Source organism: Lonchura striata, chromosome 1 (genome assembly GCF_046129695.1).
Source record: "Lonchura striata isolate bLonStr1 chromosome 1, bLonStr1.mat, whole genome shotgun sequence".
In the NCBI taxonomy this organism is placed as follows: domain Eukaryota; kingdom Metazoa; phylum Chordata; class Aves; order Passeriformes; family Estrildidae; genus Lonchura; species Lonchura striata.
The window spans coordinates 70,800,646-70,825,654 of record NC_134603.1 but is presented as its reverse complement, the minus strand read 5'-3'; the positions used below and the strand labels follow the sequence as shown (position 1 = coordinate 70,825,654).

Below are 25,009 nucleotides of genomic sequence, written 5' to 3'. Positions count from 1 at the left end.
TCTTAAGGATAAGAAGTTCAACTGCCTGCCCTCTTGGAGAGTAGTAATACCCCCTCAGGTTCCACTGCTAAGGTGTCTGAGTTTTGAACATGTTGGTATGTATTTTTATAGCCATAGCATATCTCAAAGGCAGGGTCACTGTTCTGAAATGTCAAACTCTTTTGACATTTCAGAATAACTCTGAAAAAACTTTCTAAAAGGAATAAATGGAGGCAGGGAGAGAGGACACAAAAGAGACAATGATAACAGGGGAAGGGAGACAGGATGGACACAAGAGGACAGGTGACATATAACTGGACAGGACACTGATACACAGAAAAAACAGTAGCTGTTTTCTTACTACAAGCTGAGGTACTTGTTTTAACCTTATGTCACTTAGAGCTGAGATGACAGCCTGCTGTCAAATTAAGGTTTAGCAAGCCCTCTCCTGTCATGTATCAGTTTGCCATGTGGCCCTGACCTTCAGCTGAGCCATGAAGGGGAGACAGTCTTTGCCAAATATGTTCCATTCAATGGCTCTTGAAAGAGGCTGAAACAAACATACCTTAAAACCTGTCCCATTTCTACTACCATAGCTTTGGGTCAAGCCAGTTGTTTCATAGAAGTGCTTGTTTCTTCTAGATCCTAATTACCGACTGAATGCCCACCTCAAATGGGAAGGGTCTTCAGGGGCATTGCATCCATCCCACAGGAGACAGTTCTCCAAGAACTTCTCCCATGTGAATCCTTCTCACAGTCTGCAGTCTGTCATGAATGCTTCAGCATGGGTCCCTTTCATGGGGTGCAGTCCTTCTGGAATGGGCTGCTCCAGTGCAGGCTCCCCATGGGGTCACAAGTCCTGTCAGCAAACCTGCTACCGCACTGGCTCACTGGCTCCTCTCTCCATGAGCTCACAGGTCCTGTCAGGAGCCTCCTCCAGCACAGGTTTCCTATGGGGTCACAGCCTCTTTGGGGCATCCACCTGGTCCAGTGTGGGGTTGTCCATGGACAGCAAGTGGATTTCTACTCCACCATGGATCTCCAAGGGCTGCAGGGACACAGCTGCCTGATGATGGGTCTGCACTACAGGCTACAGGGGAATCTCTGTTTCACTGCCTGGAACATCTCCTCCTTGTCCTTCCTTTCTGCCCCTGTATTTCCAGAGATGTTTCCTCTCTTCATCTGCTGTTTCTGCTGCATTTTTTATCTCTTCTTAAATATGTTATTCCAGTGCTGTTGTTGACAGGCTCAGTTTGGCCAGTGGTGGGTTGGTCTTGGAGTTGTCTGACGTTGGCTCGGTTGGACACGGGGGAAGTTTCTGGCAGCTTCTCACGGAGACCACCCCTGAAGTGCTGTCCCCTTCTCCTTGCTACCAAAACCTTGCCACACAACCCAGTATAGCTGACTGATATCTGCTCCAGTTCAGATCAATATTCTGTTCAATAACTCTCTTGTTAAGTAAAGTAGTATACATCTTTATACGAGGTGATATAACTTTCATAAAAATTGCTATTTCTAATGCTTTTTTGGAATAAAACATGAAAAATTCTAGCCCAGGAATATCAACCTTTAGAAATACTTCACATGCATTTTTTCCTGTCAAAACTGAGATTTTCATGAAGAGCATCTCAATGGCTACAAATAGATTTGAAAAATTATCCATCAAAAAAAATTCTAACAATTCTTGGCACAATCTTTGTTTTAAACAGGGCATCCTACAAAATAAATTTGTTCATATCTTCATAGTTGCAAACATTAATAAAATGCCCTTGTCTTACATTTTGACATGTCAAAAATTGCATTGACCTGAATAATTCCTGCTTCTAAATTTGAAAATGCTTAAAATTTACATGTAGCAAACTTTAGGGTGAACTATTTATAGCTGTTTTATATACCACTTTTGACAAATCCACACAAATCTGAATTACTTCAAAGAACAAAAAATGATCTCTTAGTTACATATTTTATTTAAGGCACATACATCTCATTCTACATTTTCTTCTCAGAATCATTCTGCTAATTTAGACAAAAAGTGAATAATAAAACAAAAAATCCCTAGACTTAAATTTTTTTGGGGTTCACCTGTAAAAAGTTTTGAAGGGTACTATCTACACCTAGAATCTGCTATCTGAAAATTAAAAATTAGTGTATGTTCATATATAATCACAACAAGAAGTAAAACTATTTATTAAAGTACAAGATAATAACATCTTTTAACAGTACATCTTCTGCTATATAAAGCTTCTTGATAACATAGCTTATTATTTATTCCAGTATGAAGTTTTAAAAACAAAACAGAAACAGCTCTTCTCTCACATTGTTTTAAAGACAAGCAGACTGAATTATCTGTGTCTCAGTGGAAAAGGGGAGGGTTTGTAGATATTTTGCAAAATGGAGGAAGCACATATGAATATAAGAAAATGGAAAATTCTTTTTATATAGCATAAATAATAAAGAGAGACACTAATTTCTCTCCTTAGAAACAGCAGCTAAATAGCATTAATTTGCAGGCAATACAAACTATTTCCACAGTTTATAAAAACATCTGCAAGTCTAATCTTTCTTCCTGTCCTTTGGTAGCCCTCCATGAATTGCAGCAAAGCACTGACTTTGAAAAAGAATTCCAGCAGGCTTACCAGGTGTTCCCATTTGATTCTCTTTTCCCCAGACCACAGTGAACCACTCTTATATTGATCTTTTGGCTGCTGCCTCACAGTGTGAAATGCATTTGCATTGTACTTTTGGAAGTTGCACTCTGCGGTTTACTAAGGAGCTGTGAATTATGTCACCAACATGGAAGTTGTAGAACTTGATGATTCTTACTGTTATGTGGAATATGTGGAATGTCAAATACTGATTTACATCATTATCATAAAGTTTTTCAGGTTATGGGCTGATACATGAGTATCATTATATCCAGTTAACTGAGGCTGAAATTGCTGCAGGAGGAGAAAATAAAGTTATTTTCTTAAGCGAAACTAAGCAGAAAAATAAGTCAGTATAAACAGTAGATGTAAAATGCTTTGGAAGACAACAGGTATTTATTAAATACAAATAGCTTCTCAGCACTAGAAAGAATACTCAGCAATGAAGGCTAGAGAGGAAGGTATGCACCTTTCTCTGTCTGGGCAAAGATATGTGTACCTTTTGCTCAATTTCTTGTTCTTTATCAGGATTTGGCTGCAAGAATCTAAATGCAATTACAAAATGACAGAAGAACACCAGTGAAATATGAGTGCTTTGAACATGGGCATTTTCAACATGCTCTTGGAGGGGACATATACATCTTTCTTTATATTTCATTAGACTAGTCAGCTCCCCAACATTCAGATGTTTTAACATTTCATAGCTTACAGAAATAAAATTGTTTAATTTTTATAAAAATCACAGAAACAAGGCTATGGAGTTAGGCACAAGGTTTGTTAATGATGAGCAAGAATACAAATGAAAGCAAAATCCTGAATGCACAGGTTATACCTGAAAGCTGCACATATATATGACAATATAATAGAATCAATTTGACATAAGGGTTTTCATCCACAGTAAGAAATTATTGCGTTGACCTGTGGTGATACCACAGTGATTTTAAAGGCCCAGAGTACATTCAAAGTCTAAGAAGGAGATCAATAACTTATTTCAGTGTTTCTAGGACAAATTTATAGTAAAGGCAAGGAGGGATTAAAGAGAAGTCTTAAGTGACATAGCTGACACCTAGCCAGTGACTGGGACATTGGGTTTGTGGTCATGTAAGCTATTTGAACAGTCTTTAATTCCACTGGAAAACATTTATCTTTACTTATTAATTAAAAGGAAGAAATCATAAAGACAACAAAAATGTTTTTCATGAGATTTTATTAGACTGAGTACCTGTCTTGAAAATTACTGTTTAAGTCTCCAGGACTGGAAGAAAAATTGTGTTATGTCGAACATAAGTGAAATAACTTGCATTTTTCTTTTAGACTTATTTAAAGGGATCAAAATTCAGATTGTCTGTTTTACATCAAATTAGGCACTTTGAAATCTACTCTCATTCCAATTCACTAGTGGGCAGATGGCTGCTGTGAGTAAACTGTGCCACATTCATTGAGACCAAACTGATGCCATGTATTTGTGATCCATAATTTTGAGAATTTCTGAAAGGATACCAGTGTTATACAAATGTCTATGTATGTTTCATGAATGAGCAGTCTGAATACTTTTTACATTTCAATAACATGCTAGAGGCAATAGTGCATAAGTTGACCTCCATATTCATATGGTATCACTCAGAAAAAAATCTTGTCATTATATGGTATTTTGTAAATAGTATTATTTTCTTGTTAGGATACTATGACTAAAATAATTGATTACAACAATGCAAAACTTAATTGTTACTATCTGTGCTTCAAAGGGGCATAGATAGTAAAATTGCCTACTTTTACTGTCTTTCACCTGGCTCATCTATGAAACCGCAAATGTGACACTTTTTAGTTCAGAGGGATTTAAATTAATTTCAAATATCCACAAAATAACATTTCACTTATACAAGTGTCCTAGTGAGTATAAATGAGATTTTTACTCTAAATGATAAATGAGATTGTTACTTTAAATATGCCACAAAATCCAGCATTGTGAAGGTTAACTGAAAGGCATGGAAGGGCAAAAGAGGTTGTCAAAATGCAAAACAGAATTTTTCTTTCTCTTGTACGGCTTCTCCTTGTTACTCTTTAAGCACTGTGGGCCAGTTGTTAAGTAGCAGCACCACTACTGTTTTCAGTATCCCCCACTTTGCTTGTATTTATGGATTTGAGGTCAGTCTTCTGTATCACTTAGGTAGTAAGTGACTGCAAAGTGCCTAGGATGCCACCCATGATAGAAGACAGTAGAGGTGATTTAGTTTCTGAAAGGCAATAGCAAGTCTAGCAGATATTATTGACCAAGGCTGTTGAGATAGCTGGCCACAGCCTGCCTCAACATCTAACTACTGAAATAAAAGGCAGTGGCAGCAGCAGAATACACGCAGCTTTAGAGTGACAGAAGCCAAAGAAGGAAGCAAAACTAAGAGACAGCAACAGTAAGACAAAGTACATATAAACTTTTAATGAATTAACCTTACAAAAGACAATAGCTTCAAAACATTTGACACGTTTGTACAAAACTATTCCAGAATTATTAGTTCTCTCTTCAGAAAGAATGCCAGCAAACCACCCAACGTGTCCCTGGCTATGAGATGCAACTGGTGATCACATCCAAATCATGTGTGGACAGAGTAAACTTATTTACAATACTGTATACTTTAATACCAGATTAGTGAATGCTATTGGGGAGCGACTGTATTTTCCAGAAAACACCATGCATCAGGAAATAGTATGCACCCCTAGCTTTATTGCCTTTTTTCCCTGCTTTTGTCACTAACATTTCCCTTTAGTCCTTTCAGGATGCACTACCTCCTTTTGATTCCTATTCCTTCTTTTCCTGTATTTGAATAACAGTGCAAGTAGCAGTACAATCTTCCAGTCCTATAGCGTACATCACAACTGTCCTTGAACATAGAAATATCAAGGTGCAAAATGATGGCTCATGGGACTATTCTGCAGCCATATTAAAATAAGTGCCACATACCAGAAAATAGCACGCATGTTAAGGGCCAAAATGTAGTTAAAAAGTGCGTGATACTTTCCTGAAAATATGGTATTGATGACACATACAAGCATCTTCAAGATGCCATGTTCCCTTGTGAAAGGGATCTTGTCATTTCTGTATGTACAAAGTATGTCTTCAGTTCTCCTTTTCCTTTTACATTTATTATTCCTCTGCAGGTGCTCATGTACCCCAGCGTTTGCAGGACGTTGTTTGTCTCCTCTGTAACCTGCAACAATACAGTAATACAGCCAGTGTTGATAACAAAGTAGAGCAGAATCTTCTTCCAGAGTGTGAAGAGAAAATAATGTTCTCTTCACCTTTAAGGGGTTTGCTGTAATACTCATAAAGCCTTTAAGGGTCTCAGGTGAGGTCTGAACACCTAAGCTTTAAAGCAGTCTGTTGCTGGATGCTCATTCTAATCACTTACATCAAGTATCAAATTTGGTATAACCACATCTGTACCCAGGGTTGCCAGCAGAGAGCTTGTAGATAGATAAATGGAACTAGGGACAATACACTTCCTCACATAGTACTTTCGTCATCTTCAGGTGCTTATTTTCACTTGAGTACACCCAAGCTTCCCCATCATTCTACAACTACTAAGGCTGTGTAAATGAAGTGATAGTAAGATAATGGTAGCATCACCTTTCAGAGCTGTTGTTGCCAGTTACTCACATAACTGTCTGTGAACCAAACTTTAAGCTATTTTAGGTAAAAGCCCACTAGCATAAAATCAAGGCTTACCTGTATTTTATCTAAGACACCAGTGCTGTCCATCCTGCTGGCCACATTTACTGTATTGCCCCATATATCATATTGTGGTTTTTGAGCTCCAATTACTCCAGCTATTACAGGCCCATGGTTTATACCTGGAAAGCATCAGAACTTAACATTAGCAATGAAGAGAAATGCAACAAAGCTGGTGAAGGCCCTGTAGTACAAGTCCTGTGAGGAGCCTCTGAAGTAGCTGGGGTTGTTTAGCCTTGAGAAAAGAGGGTTCAAGGGAAACCTTATTGCTCCCTACAACTATCTGAAAAGAGGCTGTAGGTAGGTGGGGCTTGGTCTCTTCTCTCAGGCAACCAATGACAGTATAAGATAACAGTCTCAAGCTGTGCCAGGGGAGATTTAGGTGATCATTAGGAGGAACTGCTTCACATTCAAGTGTGACTAGACATTGGAATGGGCTGCTCAAGGAGATGGTGGAGTTATTGTCCCTAGAGGTGTTAAAGAAAAGACTGGCATTTGATGCCATGGTCTAGCTGATATGGGGATGTTCAGTCATAGGTCAGACTTGATGATCTCAGAGGTCTTTTCAAACTTAACTGATTCTGTGATTCTGTGAAGACCACCAAACAAGGACATACAGTGCATCTGGCATATAGCAAGTCAATGAACACAGTATTTATTGCTGGATAGTGAGTACAGCAGCAAACAGTCATTCATCATGGTTTTATCAACCATTTATGTTAGGAGAATATTAGTTATAAAAATGCCAAAAGTCAGTTAATCTAATTTTACTTTTACAGCTCCCTTCCATCCTGAGTAACTTGCTATTTTCAACCACTGGCATCCTAATAATAACCTGCTGCTGCCTTTATTATGTAGCATGAAACCACACTGTGAGTGAGCAGCAGCTTCTGAGAAAACAGATATACAAGAATTTCTTTTAATTTCTTCTTGTAGTGAAAAGGGCCTCCCCTCTGCAATGGTTGATGGCCCAGTCAAGTTACTTTTATAGTATTATTTGCTTCTTAAATGTAGAATAAACTAAAGCGAATGAACTGAAAGAATTTGAAGCCTTGTTCTGAAGGCTGGATTGACCATAGAATTGTCCTAAAGATCCGCAATATAAATATATGTATTCAAATAATTTGATTAAGCATGAAGTAGAAAAATATGGTAGAACAATACAGTCCCTCTTTAGACTCTGGGCATTTTTTGTCTTGCAGTCAGTTTGTAACCTATATTATGTCTGTAAATGGAATGAGTTTTACTTTGCTAGGAAGGAAAGAAACCAGGAGGTAAAATCCATAGTATTACTGATAACCAGCATCAAATGTACTATAATTGTAACTGTACATAACAATGAGCAGGAGAGTTAAGTTAGGCCTGGTGAGAAATAAACTCTGAACCAAGTGAGTTATTTAATTTATAAAATTATCTCAATGGATCATAACTGATTTCTGTTAGTTCCTTTATAAAAACCATCATTAGGGATATATATCTGTGCAGTCAAATGAAAATGTGATTGTAGGATGGACATGGATCTCAGAGCTGGCTCATCTACTATGTAACATGTCAGCGGAGGCTAGCAACAAGTCTATCAGCCCACTTGGAAATCCTGGAAAACGTGACTGTAGAAGTTAAATTGGGAAAAGATGCAAACAGTACAAGATAACAAATGGAACCTGATATATGGTACTGTACAAGCTAGTTTGTACTGATAAATAAGAAATTCCGTTTGGTTCTGTAAGCCGGGCCCTGGTCAGGAGCTGGGCTGTGGGAGGATCAGACCAATAGCTGTCTAGACTGAGGAGTCTTAAACTCCCTATATAAGAATATTGTCAACAATAAAAGAGGCTGTTGCAGGGAGCTTGGAGGTGTGTGTGTTGTCCCTGTCTCCAACCACCAACCCCATAGAACATGTAAATCATTAAACATAATAAATATATATTTTTCTAAGTGCTCAGGGTTCAATGTACAAATGGACTTGGACTTGGCATTAGCAACAGAACCATGGATGGGTTTTTTTACTTCATAACATACAACTTGCAGAAAACACTAGGCAACTAAGACTGGAATCCACAAAAGGCATCTGCTGAGTAGCCCAGTCTGGTTAGCAGGGAATATTGAAGAGATATGTGTGGCCATAGTCCAGGAACTGGGGAAGTGCAGTAGGACTTTCCTACAAAATACAATGGGCAGGAAGGGACTTTTATTTTTTTACTTCCTTCCTGAACCACTGCTGTTGATGGCTTGAGAAATATCTCAGGGGCTCAGGAATCACCTTCAGATCCCTCCTTCTTTGAGGAAACTTCTACCAGTATATCTTAGGGATGTGTTCTGGCCACCCAAGCATTGTGGGATATGCTGCTCTATGTCCTTCCTGCTGGTGTTCCATCATTTCTGCGTGATGCACATGAATGTTTTTGGGGCGGCTGGAAGAGTAGTACTCTCACTACAGGTGAATGCTCTAACAGAGGGTGATATATCTATCTCTTTCTCTCATATCCAAAGCAATAATTAATCATTCCATGAAATGCAATACTGTTCAGCAGGAATGACAGAGAATATCTCATTCTGAAGTATCCTACAGCCTGGCTCATGGCCTAGCCTCACCCAAAACCAGGAACCAAATTAAGTCACCTACAACACAGACAAATGTTCCAACTATGAAGTTATATGGAAAATAACACACCAGCCTCTCTTCTGAAAGAAAGCAATACCTGTGCAAAACTTGCTGCAAAAGCATATCTGAGCTTGTCTCATAAATCCAGCATCTTGACTTGTAGAAGGGGAGGAATGCCTAAAATGTCATCTAGATGCTTTCCTCCCCTTTTTTGCCAAGATCAGAGTAGTGTGTACCATCTAAGTCACACTAGCATTTCAGGCACTCTCAGAAGATTATGAAAGATGAAACCTCTAATGAGTTGCAAAAAATTCAAACTTAGATCCTGGCCGAGCAAGGCTTTTACAAAGGACAGTTGGGTACAAATCCTTACAGGGGGACTAGGTCAGAAGTAGTTCTAAAATGTTTCTGTGGCTATAATTAGTATGGATATCAGAATCTTTCATTATCAGGTGTTGGGAAGCAGAGAAGTCATGTGAAAATGAAGATCTCAGTGGTGCCTATGTTGCATTATGGTGGCACAAATACCACATTGGGGCCTGTGTTTCTTTTTAGAGTTACAACATTTCTTCATTTCATGAAGCAAAGGAGTCTAAGTTCTCTGTAGTCTTTAGAAAGATTATTAAAAATCCAAAGTAAGTGTTTTGCTTTGCTTCATGGTCCTCACTTGAAAAGACCAGCACTGCTTTAAGCAGTTTGCAGATGTAGCCCTGGCACTCAACAGCTCTCTGTCTGTACTGAAGCTGATGGTATGTGCAACGTCAGCTGTGGCCAGAGCCATCAAGTTCTGTAACTCTCTGAGAAGGAAGCATACTTCTAATTTGCTGTCATTTTTAGCCCTAGCAAGGAATACGAAACATACTGACAAAGGAATGCACTAAGAAGCTCGTTTCAAGTCAGAAGACAGCAAGTTTTGCCAGTGGGTGGCACTGTGAAATAGACGAGGGGAGCCGAGAGGAAAACAAGCGGTACAGTAAGACAAGACAGGAGAATAACTGTTGGAAATCAAATACTTCTGACACATTTACAGAATTTATGGGTATTCAGTATTTGTTTACTGTTTTCATTTCACACTTTCCACGTTACATATTGCATTGTGAAACTGCTGTGTACTGCTATCAGGAAATAAACATTTTGGAACATATGGTTCTTGACCAGCTCTGAATTAATTTATTTTATCATTCTTTCTACTACTTACTGCAGCTATCCGTTTTTAAAAATACCAGGATGCACAAAAAGAAGCAATTAGAAACTGAAACATAAGGGATACCTCTTTCCAAGATAGATAACTAGTCATCTTTACTCTTACATGAATAACAAAGGCAAATGCTCTCCCTTGTGTAACAGTTCAAAGGAAAGAGTGCATTTTTGTGTGCTTGCTTGAATTTAGTACATGTAAAATATTTCAAACTCCAGCCTCACTTACCCATTATAGCTCTTATCCTCTGAAAAACCATTTATATAATTTTGCACTGAAAAGTCTAGAGTTTTCTTCTGTATTCTTTTTGTATTTATAAACTTCCAAAAATGTATGACTTATAACCTCTACAATAATTTTTACAGTTACCATAAAACCATTCAGCGCCATTTTTTTTTTTTTTTCAGCCCTTCTTTAAATAGGAATACTGCCCTTTTCCAAGTCTAGCCTTGAAATACTCTAGGGAGGTGATGGCAATACAACATAGGCTGCTTTTTAACAGGGTAAAGATGATGCTGTTTACTCTCATGGCCCTTTTGGTCAGTTCTACTACTACTTTATCAGCTGGTACTTCACACTGAATTCTCCCCCTTGTCCATGATGCTCTCCTAAGAATCTTGTAATACTCACCTACTCGTAACTTGAAGTCATTGAATGAATGCTTGTTTATGACATCCAGTTTTGCCACCAAGGCAAATGCAAACTCCACCATGGTTCCTATATGCATATACTGTCGTTCAGGCTCCTGAATTCAAAAGACAAACAAACAGTGTAAAATCTCTTGTGAGCCTTGGTTGCTGTGAGAATACAACCAAAATATGCTGAACACTTGAAGACACTGAAGCCCTTAGGGATGTCCTAGTGTCAGCAGGCAACTGCACAGAAGTAATGTGGAAGTAATGTAGAAGGTCCAGCATCGGTTAGATCAAACAATGGCTGAGAGATGGGATGCGTTTCACTTGTGTACAACCAGGCAGTCTAGAGGTGATAGCTCCAAACCATACCTAATCTAATATTTTGATTGTCAAGTGACTGATTAGCTGCTGTCTAATCCCAGAGGCACTCAATATCAATGTGTGCCTAGAATTTGTTAATTCATTTTCTCTAAGTGTCTGCTTCTATTGTATTCCTTTTTATAATAAATATGCTTGTGGACAGCCCCACAGAGATTCTTTCACTGCTGCACAGCTCAGCACCCTTATAAATGCTTAAGGTCCAGTGAAATTCACAATTTTAAGAATTCTTCCACTGATCTCATCTTGCAGATAAACAAGTACATCTGAGAACATTTAACACAAGAGGAAGAGGGCAACCCCACTCTGCACTTTTATTTACAGAGCTTATACCACTTATCAAGGCTGTAGACTTAATCTCTCCTCATACATAACAAAGTAACCTTATTTTAAGTGCTATTTTGAGTCCTTTCAAGCTGAGAAAATTGATTTTGGTGTCCCACAGCCCAAGGTAGGATTACAAGTGACGGATTTTATAAGATATGGACTCATTGATCTCTATGAGAAATTACTATATCTTCCCTATTTCTTGAGATAAAGGGACAGAAGAGATGGACAGATGACAGCTTCAGAGATGATTCATGGAGTGCGTGCATCAGCCTAGGGTGGGACAGTAGTGGTGCTTGCCGGAGCAGCTGTTTAGATAAATGAAGCCTGTTTCCTTTGGAGTTCACTCCTAGCTAAAACAGATGGTTTCCTGTTCAGCTGATATATTCAGACCCCTTACTTAGGCACTTAGTCTTGTTGGATGCTTGTTTTAAGCTGGGGGTGGTTCCCAGCAGTATGTCTAGCAGTCAGTCACTGCCACACTAGGTACTGCAGGATCTGTACATCTTTGGGAATCTGGAATGAAGGCTGCTGAGTTCTGGTGGATTTCTTTTGAGAATGTGAACTAAATCATCAAAGGAATGGTAAACTGTGGATCTCCTGATTGTGGAAATAAGTCAAATGATGAATTTCTTCCTCTGCATACAGCAGATTTAGTTGTGATTGAGAGCTATGTCTTCCATCTCCGGACTGCAGTTCTACATTTTCTTCATCCCCTTCACCTCCCTGCATTAAATGTCAGAGTTAATTTAAAATAATTCTTTGTCCTCAGGATCCTTAGGGTCTATAGTTCATGTGTAATTGCTTGTGTTTAGAAGGAACATGAGTTTGGCAAGAGCACATGAATCCTTAGCAGAGACTGTGTTGATTCATAATTGCCGTCTCTCTGTCACTAACCTGTAGTACTCTAAAGATCATGGCAAAAGCAAGGTTTTTTAATAAGTTATGAATTGCTTCTCTGATCTGGATTTCCACTGACTGCAGTTCTTAATCCTACCATATTAAGTAAACTAGCAATGAACATATTCTTAATGCTGAGTCTGAGGGTTCTATAAGTGTATAGTTAGTAAGGCAAATAATCTCTCCCAATTCACAATGTAAAACTTTAATTCTTGCAATCTTTCGTATGCTCCATAAATCCAGTCCTGATGCAGCACATAGGAATAAAGTGCTGTACTGTATTTAGTATAGAAGGCCTGTTTTAGCAAATACAGAGGTGGCATTTTCAAACTGCAATATGAAAAAAAATTCATGAAGACTACTAAAGTATATATTTGTCCAGTACAATACAATCTATGCTAATCAGAAAAAACTAGGTCACATTATTATACATAACCTGCAGATTAATGAACAAATTTTTTGCTTTCATTTGAATATGCTTTTTATTAAGCAGAAGTATGTTTTCCTGTACCTGACTCTGTTCTTGGTTGGGTGTAGCACTCAGTCCTGTTGCTGCCATGTAAGTGCTTCCAATGGTCTTTATCTTTTCAACTCCACTGAACTTTGGCTTTGACAATAACTGCAAAACAAGGACAGTAATTCATTATTCAGATCAGCAGCCCTATTACTCTAGCACCAATCAGAGAATAAAGTCTTAGAACAGTTTCTGTATGGACCTCAAATGGTTTCAGAAATATATACAGGATGAAAGACCTAAGGATGAATAAAACAATGGTTACAGAACTCCAAGGAAAGGGAATTTCTGTCTTCTAAAATACCTTTTTACTATAAAGGGATGAAATCTATAGTTGTGAGAATAAATTCCGTCTTATTTTACGTACAACTTTTAAAAGTCAGTAGATTTTGCTCATGTGATATTGGAACTGGATCACCATGCCAGCCAACACTTAAGCTTTATGCAGCTTTCTGAAAGTAAGCATCTATTCCATGCCAGTGGAATAGTTCATGTAAATAGGACTAAAATCCAGAGATTTTAGTTCATATATCCCAGTTTGTTTTGAACATTAGAGAATGGAAAATTGCAACTTTTACAATGCTTTGATTTGCTTGTGTATCAAATAATCAGTGCAGATCGGGTATAAAACAAAGTTATACCTGATTTTAGACATTAATATTTAGAACCTGTGGTTAATCCATAGCATGTAATATAATTGTCTCAAGAGCTGCAGTTAAAGGGCAAAAAAAAAAAAAAAAAAAAAAAAAGATTCTCAACAACATAGGATTATAGCAAATCAAAAGCAATTGAATATGATGTCAGATCAGTATCTGATTTATCTCACATAAATCTCTTTTTCCTTTAATAGTCCCTGTAAGTATTTTCTGACAGGTCTTCCACTCTCCCCCTCAAGTATGTTTTCTGTGTGTTGCATATTATGAGTTAGCAAGATTGAAACCATCACTGTTGTAGGTACATACATCATCAAAGTCCGCAATGATCTCATTTAGCAGCCTGAGACATTCCAACCCTTCCTTATTTACATCAGATTCTGTGTAAAATTCCTTGAAATCCGGAACAGAGGCAAACATGACACAGACGCAGTCATATGACTGGTGATACAGATCCTGTCCAAAAGAAAACAGTATAAAGAAAAAAAAATAACATACCCAGCTGTAAATAAGTTTCCTTATTAACATGCAGTATCCAGTATCTATAAACAGAGGTGCTGCAGTGGTTGGAATGCCTCAAGATGGAGGTTGGATAGTTTTTGCATTTAGCTGCATTTATTAATTTTAAACAACATATAAACCTGTTCATAAAAGAGAGTTAACATATAAAGCTGAAAATATTGTAATGATTTTTTTTTCTTCCAGAACATTAACTCTGTGAAAATAAAATGTTCACTAATTTATTATATAGAGCCCATCTCTGAGACTTCTTTTGAAGAGAATTTAGTCTGGCTTGCATGGCTGAAAATGTATTTTGTAAAACAATATCCAATTTATGATTAGCGGTTTGCTATTGTACTAACTGAAAAAACTGAACCAAGATCACAAACTCAATGTATTGCAAATGCATAATACAAAATGACCCGATTGATAGTTCCTAACCTAAAATGACAATATGCCTAAGAGGACAAAATAATTTTCCTTTCTTTTGCATATTAAGGAGCTGGACCAAAAAGAAATCAGTCACCTGAACTGAAACTTACTTATGGCAGTCTGCACTGCCTTCTGTGACCACTGAAATGAGAGCATCTCTACAGAAAGATTCTGGTGCTAAAAATGATCATCACCTACTACCCCCTTCACTTTCCAATGCCCTTGAACATTAGATGCTCTTCTTTCAGGACAAATTCACATGCCCCCAAAAAAGATAGAAAGAAAGAAAGAAAATTTATTAAACTAACACTTAAAAAAGAAATAGCATCTATACACAAAGGTAGACACAGCAGTAAACAAGGCTGTTATCTACTTTAATGTAAAACTACCTTCAAATTATTGAGTGAAAAGGGATTTCAATACTCACATGAAAAGGATTCATTCTGTGAGTTCAAGAAGCATAAGATATTATTTCCCTTTTTACTTAGTAAAGCTTGGGTTTTGCAATTTGACAGTCAGTGTGTCCTTTTGGAAGAATGTGGTGTGCCTGTACACAGATGTGCACAGACATAGTAGATCTTTATTGCTGATGTATAACTGAAAAATAACAGAACTATGGCAAAACTGCTGACTGCTTCATCCCATCACAGATGTGAGGGAAGTTTCTGAGCAAACATGGAAATAATGATGGACAGGAAGGAACATGAGCAGCTGGAGGAGATAAATCATTTATTACTAGATTTTTGTGCCTCCTGTATTTTCTAAGGATTTTATACCCATAGCATCGTGGAAGCTTCACCACAACTGTGTACTGTAGGGATGGAAATATATTGATTCATCGTTCCAGCTGTTATTCTCTTGTCGTACCATTATTAAATCCAGATTTCAGAGACTCTGCTGTGGGAAACATAAGGGTCAGGCCAGTAAGGAAATCTGGTCTGACTGTGAGAGTGTGGTGTGTGGAGAGTCAAGTAGGGAACCTATTGGCTCACTGGAGCTGCCCACTGTGAAGGGGATTTGGTCCCAGCTCAGGTGTGGCAGGTGTGACTGTCAGAGTGGCTCCTGGATGGTCAGACGGGAGTATTTCCTTAACAAGGTACAGAGACTACATTCTGTGGTTAACTCAGCTTTACTATTTCCTCAGGTCATCTCCCCTGTAACTTCATTTCAATTATAGTGACCCATTTGTCCTTCTTCCTGTCTAAGACTAGCAATATCCATTCCCACTAATGAATGCTAAACAACATAGCACCATCATGGAAAAAACAAGTGGCACTGTTTATAACCAGATAAGTAGTAATTGTGACTATCACAATAAATTTTAGAGAATTTCAAGGAGTCATCCCCATCTAGTTTATTTTGATCATAATAATAAAGAATGTTACAATTGAGTGCCCTAATTTTCCTGAGAATTCTTCTCTTGAAACAGTAGTCTCCAAAATGTGTAGTCAGAAAATACTATTCTAGGAAGGAACAGCTTTTCTTATTTTAACAAAAATAAAATCATCCTGTATTTTACATTCAATCATTTTCTTTTTCCTCTTTAATAACATCTGAAATTCTGCAAGTATGCACCTGTTACTGTCCCCTCATCTCCAGTGCCTGAAAATCTTCCTGGGACAGAGAAGGCAAACCAGTCAAATTCTATCCCTTGGAAGGGTATGGCAGTGAGCTTCTCTGGGGCAGAATTTTTGCTCTAAGTAAGGTGCTAGCTCCATCCTGTAGCCAATAAAGCATGAATCCTCTTGCTCAGTGATGGGCTTGCCAGTTAGCTTGCAGCACAAAAGCTCCCATGCACCTTTTACTAATAGGGAATCTGAAGGATAAAAGCATTAAGGAGAAAGCTGCAAAAGCCAGGTGCAGATATATTTAATCCTGGCCCTGTTTTCTCCTTTACATTTTAGATTTGAGCCTGTCTTTCAATTGGAAAATAACCTGTCTTGTATCCAGCATGCAGATTATAAGCAGAACCCAGCTCTGGAGGTTATGGTAAAGCAAACAAACCTTACTCTGAAGGACCCTTGCTTTTGGTGTATTAACATTAGTCAATACATATATTTTGTTATAAAAAGACCTTTGTTGGTCATTTGAAACTACAGTCCAACTGTTTCCAGTTAGCATTCATTCACTCACTTTTTCCCTTTTCATTTCTTCTGCCTGCTTTTCAGCAGCACACTTTTCCCCCCCTTTTCTCCATATACAGCTGCATGCATAAAATACCAAGGGAAGCAGTATTTTGAAATAGAATATTCATCCATTTTCTTAATTTCAGAATCTGTTTTGAACAGAAAAGAACACACATAAAACTATACTAACTTGAATGTTTGCAGCTAAGGAAGATGTGGACAAATTTCAATGTCAATTTTGTTGACTTATGTATCCACACGGAGAAAACAAAGGCGTAATCTGCCCTAATGTCTGTATCTACATACAGAACCTTGCTGATACTGAAACAAATCTAAAGATATGACAGAGACTTATATTCCTGAATACTTCCAGAGATTTGAAAGGGCCTTCCCTTGAAAACTATTGAAAGAAACAAAACAAGGAATAACTTGAGTTCAATTTTTTTTTTTTTTTTCCAATGGATGTCATTAAAATAATGTCAAATCATTTTTACTTCACCTGACGAGTTGGGGAGCTCAGGACTTTACAATTTCTGTGCTTCATTAAATTAAGTAAACTCATTCCAACCTAAGAATCTTAAGGGGTGACAAGATAAATCTGGTACCTGATACAAAGGTAAGCAGATGGTGTTGCTCTGCTGGGGAGAGGAGGTGGAGTAGCACATAATCAAGAAAGTAATCTCCTGATGGTTTGCTGTGTTTAATGCCTTAACTGAGAACTGGATCTGAGTCAACCTGGCTTCCAGCCAAAATCTTCACTGAATTCAAAGGAACCCCAAAGGAATTTTTGTTAGCTACCAAATGAATATTTGCAGGGAATACTAAAGTAGCAAAATGCGGTCCTGACAAGTGAAAGGGAAGGTGTTGTCCTTTTTGGCTCAGGAGATCAAAAATGAATCCCTAAATCTGCCCCCTGCCCTCTTTTGTCAGTTTTGAAACAATTATTTGGCAAGCAAAAGTAATTAAAAATCTTACATTTAAGATCTTTATAGTTGTTACTCTCTCTAAATTGATTTTTTTTTTTTTTGGCTTTATTATTGCTGTAAAGGAATATTAGGAGCAGATCTAATTTCCAGAAAAATAAAGATGGATCTTTTGCACAACTTTTCTGGTGCTTGGATTAGGTCCATTAAGCAGTGAATAAACAGGTAATCCAGTGTTCAGAACATCTTTCCAGAATTAACATAGCCACTGTTTCAGTGAAAAGGTTAATTTTCACTGCAATAAACAAGCTCTCCACTGAACAAAAGAAAATTCAGAACCTGGTTGCAACTCCATTCTGATCATGGAGGAAAAAGTATCTGAATGCATATGATTTAAAATTAAAGCCATGTTGATTCAGCCATTCTGTTTTTCCTCCTCCTCATCTATTTTTATCATCCTTCAATAGGCAAAGTGAATTGCCACTTAGGAAAATTTCACCTTTTTATTTCAGGGTATTATGGTGCATTCAGTGCTGTAAAGCAAACCTTAGAGGACGGAAAGGGGAAATGAAAGTGTCTGTAAATTTATATTTTCGCTGTAAGGACCTACTGTTCAAAACAGCGTTAAGTGGTATTTCCAGGGTACACAGCTTTCTTGCAGAGCAGAGGATATACAGAGACAGCTGACCTCATTCTTCAGGTTTCTTGCCAAGAAGTGTTCAGCTACGTGGGCTGGAAGCACATTTTCCAGAAGCACCCGATTTAGGTTCTCCATGGTTTCAATCTCCTCCCGCTCTTTTTTGAACTTGTTCTTCCACAGGAAGTCTAACCTACAGTAATATTCATTCTGTTACAAGAGGACACAGAAGTAAAGAAACAATAGGCATATTGTCCTGCTGGAGTACAGGTTTAAGAGACAAAATAAGCACAGTACACAACTCCTACAATGCTATTAATTTGGCTACTCAAATATAATTCCAGGTCCCACAGAAGTCAAACCCCAAGCATACACTTTGTGACATACATTTTATCAAATCTAACAAAAAGGCCCAGGAGAAAACAAGAAAAGTTACAAGGTTCCTTAAACAATGGAAGATTTATTTATCTACTCTTAAACTTGAGTATAAAATATTTTCAGAAATCAAACTCTGTAATGGAAATAATTTACAGTTTTGCAACTTAATATTATTTTGTAAGTGGAGAATTTAACTTACAATAATGGGCATTTCAGGAAGACCCTAACTTTTACTAACTTGAACTTACACCATGCCACCAGCCTGGCAAAAAGAAAACAGCCTATTGATATAATATACATTCAGTATATCAAATCATGATCAGACTATCAAAAATAGCCCAGTCAGTTGGGCCAACTCAGTTGAGTTTTGGTTTTGTTAGTTGCTTTTTTTTTTTTTTTTTTGTTGTTGTTGTTGTTGTTGTTGGTTGGTTGGTTTTACACTCCTTTCTTTAATACTTTATCCTGCTTTTCTTTTTGTCCCAGAGTTTTCACAGTAGCTTTCCAGTAACCACAACAATACCTGGAACTATATGAAAATACGCAACATCCTTGGAGTATCATTATGTTTGGAGATTCAATTTCACTAGAAAGGTGGTGGAAAATTAATAAAACTGCACTTTTGTGGAGCTCTCTCCACTTCCTTTCAATATTGTCAAGGTGTTGTCATGAATTCTATGTCATTATTTCCACAGTAAAGCCTCCTCAGGTCTGTTTCATTTGACCTGATAAAAATCAAGAGCTATTTCAACATAGTCTTAAAGGCTTAACACTATCAGGCAATCTTAATGAAGACTATGTTATTAACCAGGAGAATAGGATTATGATGGAAATCTTGCTACTGGTATTAGCAGTCAGTAAGCACTGACAAAAAAAATGAGAGTAGTCCTTCTGACTGGACAGGGGCACAGCTCAAAATGATTCATAGGTATTCTACTGAAACCACAGCTAAAGATAAGAGTAGAAAGTTGAAATTAGATGGTATGAAAATGATTTGGCAAGCTTTTAAAAGGCAATGAAAGAAAAAAACTGATGAAGCAAAACTGTATATGCCAAATACTTGCAGGATGAAAAAAACAGTAAGAGGAAAATTATTCCCCCACTTAAATGCACAGAGAGAAATTTACTCAGGTTTCCTTTGAATTGGTTGATAAGGGCCAGGTAAATATTTAATTACAAAACTGAAAGAGAACATCCATCACATGAAATCTCTGTTAACATACTCTCTTTCTGCTGATACCTAGAGTATTAAGGACAGAATGCAGACCTTAAATACACTGCAAAATATTCTGGATATTCTGACTCAAAGGGGACATGTTTCTGAAAGTAAAAGGGGTCTTGACATTTTAGAATGGATCATGCTGCATCACAGAAATCTAGACTTTGAATGTCAAATAAACAAACAAGCTGGATATTTTAAATAATTGTAAGTTACTAACGGATATTTGCAAACTATAAGCAAAAGAAGAGTGGGAAGAGACTTAAATACTTATACAGGCAATCACAAAGGTACAGAGAACCTGAGAACAGCTTCCGGCAGGAATTCAGAAATAGGATTTTATTGTTGCCCTGTCATTGTGCCTGTATTAAATGGCAATTATCAGTCCTATAAAGCTTGAAGTCATGAATAGGGATTTTTTTCAGAACCGTCCACATGATACAAAATACATGGCAGACACTTTTTTAGAATGTCTTTTATATATATATATTACATATCTATACATCCAAGAACTTGGATTAGTATAAATATAAATGCATACATAGATGGTAAATTCAAATGCTACAAATGGTATTCATGCAGATAAAATCCAATAACACCCTGGGATGTCAAAATTCTTGGCACAAATTGACAAAAGTGACATGGATGACAGCTGAAATTAGATATCCATACATTGTACCGACTTTGTAGTGAAAAGGTGAAGTTTTTAAAAATAAGTTTCTTCTTTAAAAGCTAGTATCAAAACCATAATTTATTTACTAGCTTGCTATTTACTGAATTAAACTTAGGCTGCTCCTAAAAAGATCAAAGAGAACTCAGAGATCAGAAAAGAAAAATCAGAATGTATTCTACAATTTGCTTTGAAATTAGAAAAGTCAGAATGTCATATGTCAAAAAGAGAAGAGCACTAGCTTATTAATTTACTTTGAATTGTGGTGGTTTTTTTGTTTGTTTGTATGATGCAAAACTTATCCTGATCAGTCAAGACAGACAGAGTGTTAGAGAACTGGCAAAGGGTAGAGATATAAGGTAAGTCTTTGGAAAAGAAGCAGGAACAAGAAAGGTACTTTGTGAAAAAAAAAAAAGAAAAAAAAAAAAAACACCAAAAAAACCCCAAAAAACCCCAGTAAATGCTAAGTAAAAGAACTATGTCTGCTAATACAGATATAATTGGATGAGCTGACATGCTTTCTGTAAACATTCTTCTCTCTACTACAAAGAAGCAAATAGTCATGTGACTAGCAGTGAAATTTGAAATAAGTTTTCGTTGAATTCTTTCAGAAGAGGCTCTTGAAGAGACTACTTTGTTCAAAAATAGAAGAATTCCCTCACAAAATAAAATCTTACAAAAAACCAGAACAGAGACAACAAAGAAACAGTTTTTACAGCTCCAGGAATCTGCCACAAGCACCTCAGCAGTAAAACTACCAATGAAATTCAGTGTGGATAACTACAGTGTAAGTAATGGAAAAACTATACAGCCAGCCTACAGAGTAATGGGACACAAAATATTTTAGGTACTGTTGAGAAAGGAATTCACAGGCTATGTCAATACTGGATTCAAAACAGATCATAAGAGAGATTTAGTGCTCAACAGTGTTTAAATGTGAGAACTCTCCTTACACAGTCAAACCCATACCAACCTGGATTCCCCTGGGAAGGGTGGAAGAATTGCCATTCTCAACATATTGCCTGCCTGTTGCTAGCCCATTATTAAGTAACTCTTGGGATCTGTATGCTGGATGAAATGAGTCACTTCGTCTCAGTGTCAGGAAATAATTGTCACCTATACTGGCAGAGCCATCAAAACAAACAGTTCTGCTTTTTCCCCTTGCTTTTGTCTGTTCACCCCCATTCTTCTGGCACAAGCATTGCTGTGGCCACACCATAAATCTTGAAAATAGATCTGCCTCAAAACCAACCATTTCTGCAGGATTAATTTTTAATCCTGACCATTTCCCTATTTTGATCCACTATACATCTACACAGTGAGCTGGGCCAGTACAAATGAAGAGACAAAAGGATAAGAATAAGTAGTGAGGGAAGGTCTGCTTCTTCCAGCGGTGATGCGAGCTGTGCAGCTAAAAGAATTAAGTAGGCTTATAAACCATGTAATGTTTAATGATATACTAACTCTTCCTCTCTTCATCCCCACTGATCCAGAGGCACTGATCTCCTGCTTTTGATTCAGGAGAGGCATCTTTATGACCAGTGGTGAGCATGTTCACACAGCTAGGCTTGAAGGAAAGAATTCACTTTTTGTTTGGATGAACGTTTTGATTACTCATCCTGGGAACAATAGAAGCTGAAGGGAAGTAGAAAGGCCATCCTTTTCATCAGTGACAATTATCTTTAGCATTTTAAAAATAATCAGATATCAAAAGAAGAAAAAATATGTCAGTTATCTGCAAAAATGCAATAGCTAACAGAGAAATTACTTGCACATTACCCTCTGTGGAAGAAGGGTAATGAAGAATTTGAATTTTTTGACACTGCCAAGATGGTTCAACAGCATCCAGCAAGTGCCATTCAATAAAAGTAGAAAAGAGGAAGTTTAAAAAAAGAACGATAGACACTGTCACGTGAATTTTTATCAAACTGTGAAATTCATTATTGGTGTTGGAAACACCAGGAAGATAAAATGGGTTAAAAAGGGATCAGATAGTGAAACAGAAAGCAGAATAGCCAATAGCTATTAAACACAGCCACAGAAATACCAATAGGCAGAAGGTAGGAGGTATACATCCCTTAAAAGGTCACTCTATGCAGGTTTGATTTCCTCCCCTATTCTTTTTCCAAGCATTTGCTACCAATTAATATCACCAAATGTAATTTAAAATGGCAGATCTTATGCCAGGTATGTATTAAAATTAGTTAATAACATTTTTTTGGTAATATTTAGAATTCGCTTGAGAGCATTTGAAAATGCAGTTTTTTCTCCATCTTCTTTAAGGGAGAATAAGTTAGAAAAATCAAAGGCAAAAGACTGAAGAGTTACAAGTACTATCATGACAAGGATCCTGAACGCTGAAAATGAAGTCTCATTTCTTAGTTGGTGTGACAGAGAACACCTGTAGTTGTGTGCAAAACAAACTTTCTTGTTGATGTGACTGAACCCACAAAGAAATCTTTCCCACTGAAGATGATGTTCCTTCTCTCCTTTATTCTTGGTAATGCATCCTCTGTCTCCATCTGAAATTGACAGGTTGACAGGGACTAAAGATTATCCACTGATGAGATGAAGAATGTATCCTTCTTTCTGACGAAAAGTAGCTGTGCTCTAGACCCACTCTGTCACCACCATCAAATGAACAAACTCTAACGTGCTGCTGGTGACAAGGCAGATGTTATTTCTAAATCAAGGATGTTCACCACTACAAGAAATACTGCAGAAACTGCCAGATAATAATTTTTTATGTAGTAACATGCAGGACCTGCATGGCAATTTAAATTACAGTCATCAACTTTTGAGGAATTGTAATGTAAATGAATGATTTAAGGACAGTCTGGGATAAAGTCCTTCTGAAGGCTGCAGTCTGTGAAGGCTCAGGCTGTTCATGAGATCTCACATGGACTGCCTCTTCCATTTCAGAGCCCTGCCTTGTGCACTGCATTGTTCTGGCACAATGGCTGGAATTGCATCTTTTAGCTGTGAATCCTTTCTGGGCCTGAGGATTTAGAGAAAGAACTGCCCTTGCATCTTCCCTTAGCTTTTATTACAGGGTAAGACCATTGACATCACATTTGTTCTGGAAAAGCACAACTGGGTAATAAAAAGAGTAGTATCCTGTTGGGTCACAGTTTTATTGCAACTGTGGCCTCAGCATGTGGTGCACTTCTGTGTGCACGCTGTATTGTTTCTGTGTCTGCACCAAACTGTAATAACTGTTGAAGAAAATAGCTTGCAATTAAGCAACCAGGGAGACAGCAGATGGATGCAGACAGATGGGAACAAGCTGGGAACTATGAGCCAGTATTGGTCAGAATGACAAGCAATAGGCACAGTACACTATCAGCATAATGCCAGTGATAGTTATTGGTGAGTTTTAAGGGCATATTGGAAGGCAAGAAAAAAAATAGTTTTATAGATGCTCCTGACACTCCTTTGCAAGGGTATGGGAGATAACAGGACAAAGGTGTTTCTCTGAGAAGGTGACAGCTGGCATTGTGTCCACTGGTGAAGTGTGTGTCTTACCTGTCTACCCAAAACCAGTAATGTGATGAAGAATATGAACAAGGAAATTGAGCCCATTGTCTTCAGGTCCTTCAGTATTCCTGGCCTGTAAAATAAAAGCATAAGTAAAGCAGGCTGCTCAAAAGTTAAACCAATATTACTTTGAGAACAAAAATAAGACCACAATTTATATGTTCTACTTTCTGGTACATAAACTAAGAACATTTAAATATGATACAGTATATTCTTTTATGAAATATCATTATTTATATTACGTAGCTTTAATTACCTCTACTACATTCTCTGCAAATGTGCCTACATTTTGAAGTCCAATAATAAGATGAGCATTTAGGAAAAATAATATCCTTTTTTAGTTGCAAATGGAGAGCATTTGTGGCTTATTCTACACAAACAGAATAAAAATAGATTTTTAATGCAATAACAGTATTTCCATTGTGGCAAGCTTGATCATATCCAATGAATATGAAGAAGCAGAAACTAAAGCATCTAATTCTCAAGATAACTTGTCACCTGAGGAGGCACAATCTAGATCTTGTACCGAGTTTATTAAAACTTTGCTTTGGCAAAAGTCACTAAAGGCAATGGAAAACAGTTCACACTAGAACTCTCCTACTCATGTCACTGAAACAAGAATCTTGGTAAGAGATTTAGGAAGGAAAATACCAACAGACATGGAGCTTGACTAACAAAATCAAAGCCGCCAGAAGCACAAGCTCAATCTAACTTGTCCCCTGGTTCTCCATACTGTCACACACATACTCTTTCCATTAATAAAATGGAAGCAAAGACTTGGGTTTGTTCATTTAATCTTTAGATTTAAGTGCAAAAAAACCTACACTTAAAAAAAATATTTTTCAATTGAGATCCTTTTCTATGAATGTTAGAGCATACAAAAAATTATATTGAAACTACATTATGAATATCCTGATTTTCTGCTGTGGCATACGTCATACACTTGACCTACACAGAAGAGAATCAACACTTTGTTTTGAAAATGAGGTAGAAATTGCAGCTGTCCAAAAATTATTTTACACAGCAATAACAAG

At 37.4% G+C, this 25,009-nt stretch overlaps 1 protein-coding gene across 1 annotated transcript in view; it reads right to left on the bottom strand.

The window, feature by feature from the left end:
* Positions 1-5,043: 5,043 nt before the first annotated feature.
* Positions 5,044-25,009, bottom strand: part of ADCY2 (adenylate cyclase 2) — a 203,459-nt gene continuing 183,493 nt past the window's right edge. Inside the window, exons 19-25 of the mRNA XM_021546893.3 lie at positions 23,964-24,048; positions 18,226-18,384; positions 13,865-14,011; positions 12,900-13,007; positions 10,779-10,893; positions 6,346-6,470; positions 5,044-5,827 (exon numbers count right to left, since the gene is read on the bottom strand). Of these exons, the coding sequence (XP_021402568.2) occupies positions 5,675-5,827; positions 6,346-6,470; positions 10,779-10,893; positions 12,900-13,007; positions 13,865-14,011; positions 18,226-18,384; positions 23,964-24,048 (892 nt within the window). The 3' untranslated portion in view covers positions 5,044-5,674. The remainder of the gene's footprint in view (positions 5,828-6,345; positions 6,471-10,778; positions 10,894-12,899; positions 13,008-13,864; positions 14,012-18,225; positions 18,385-23,963; positions 24,049-25,009) is intronic.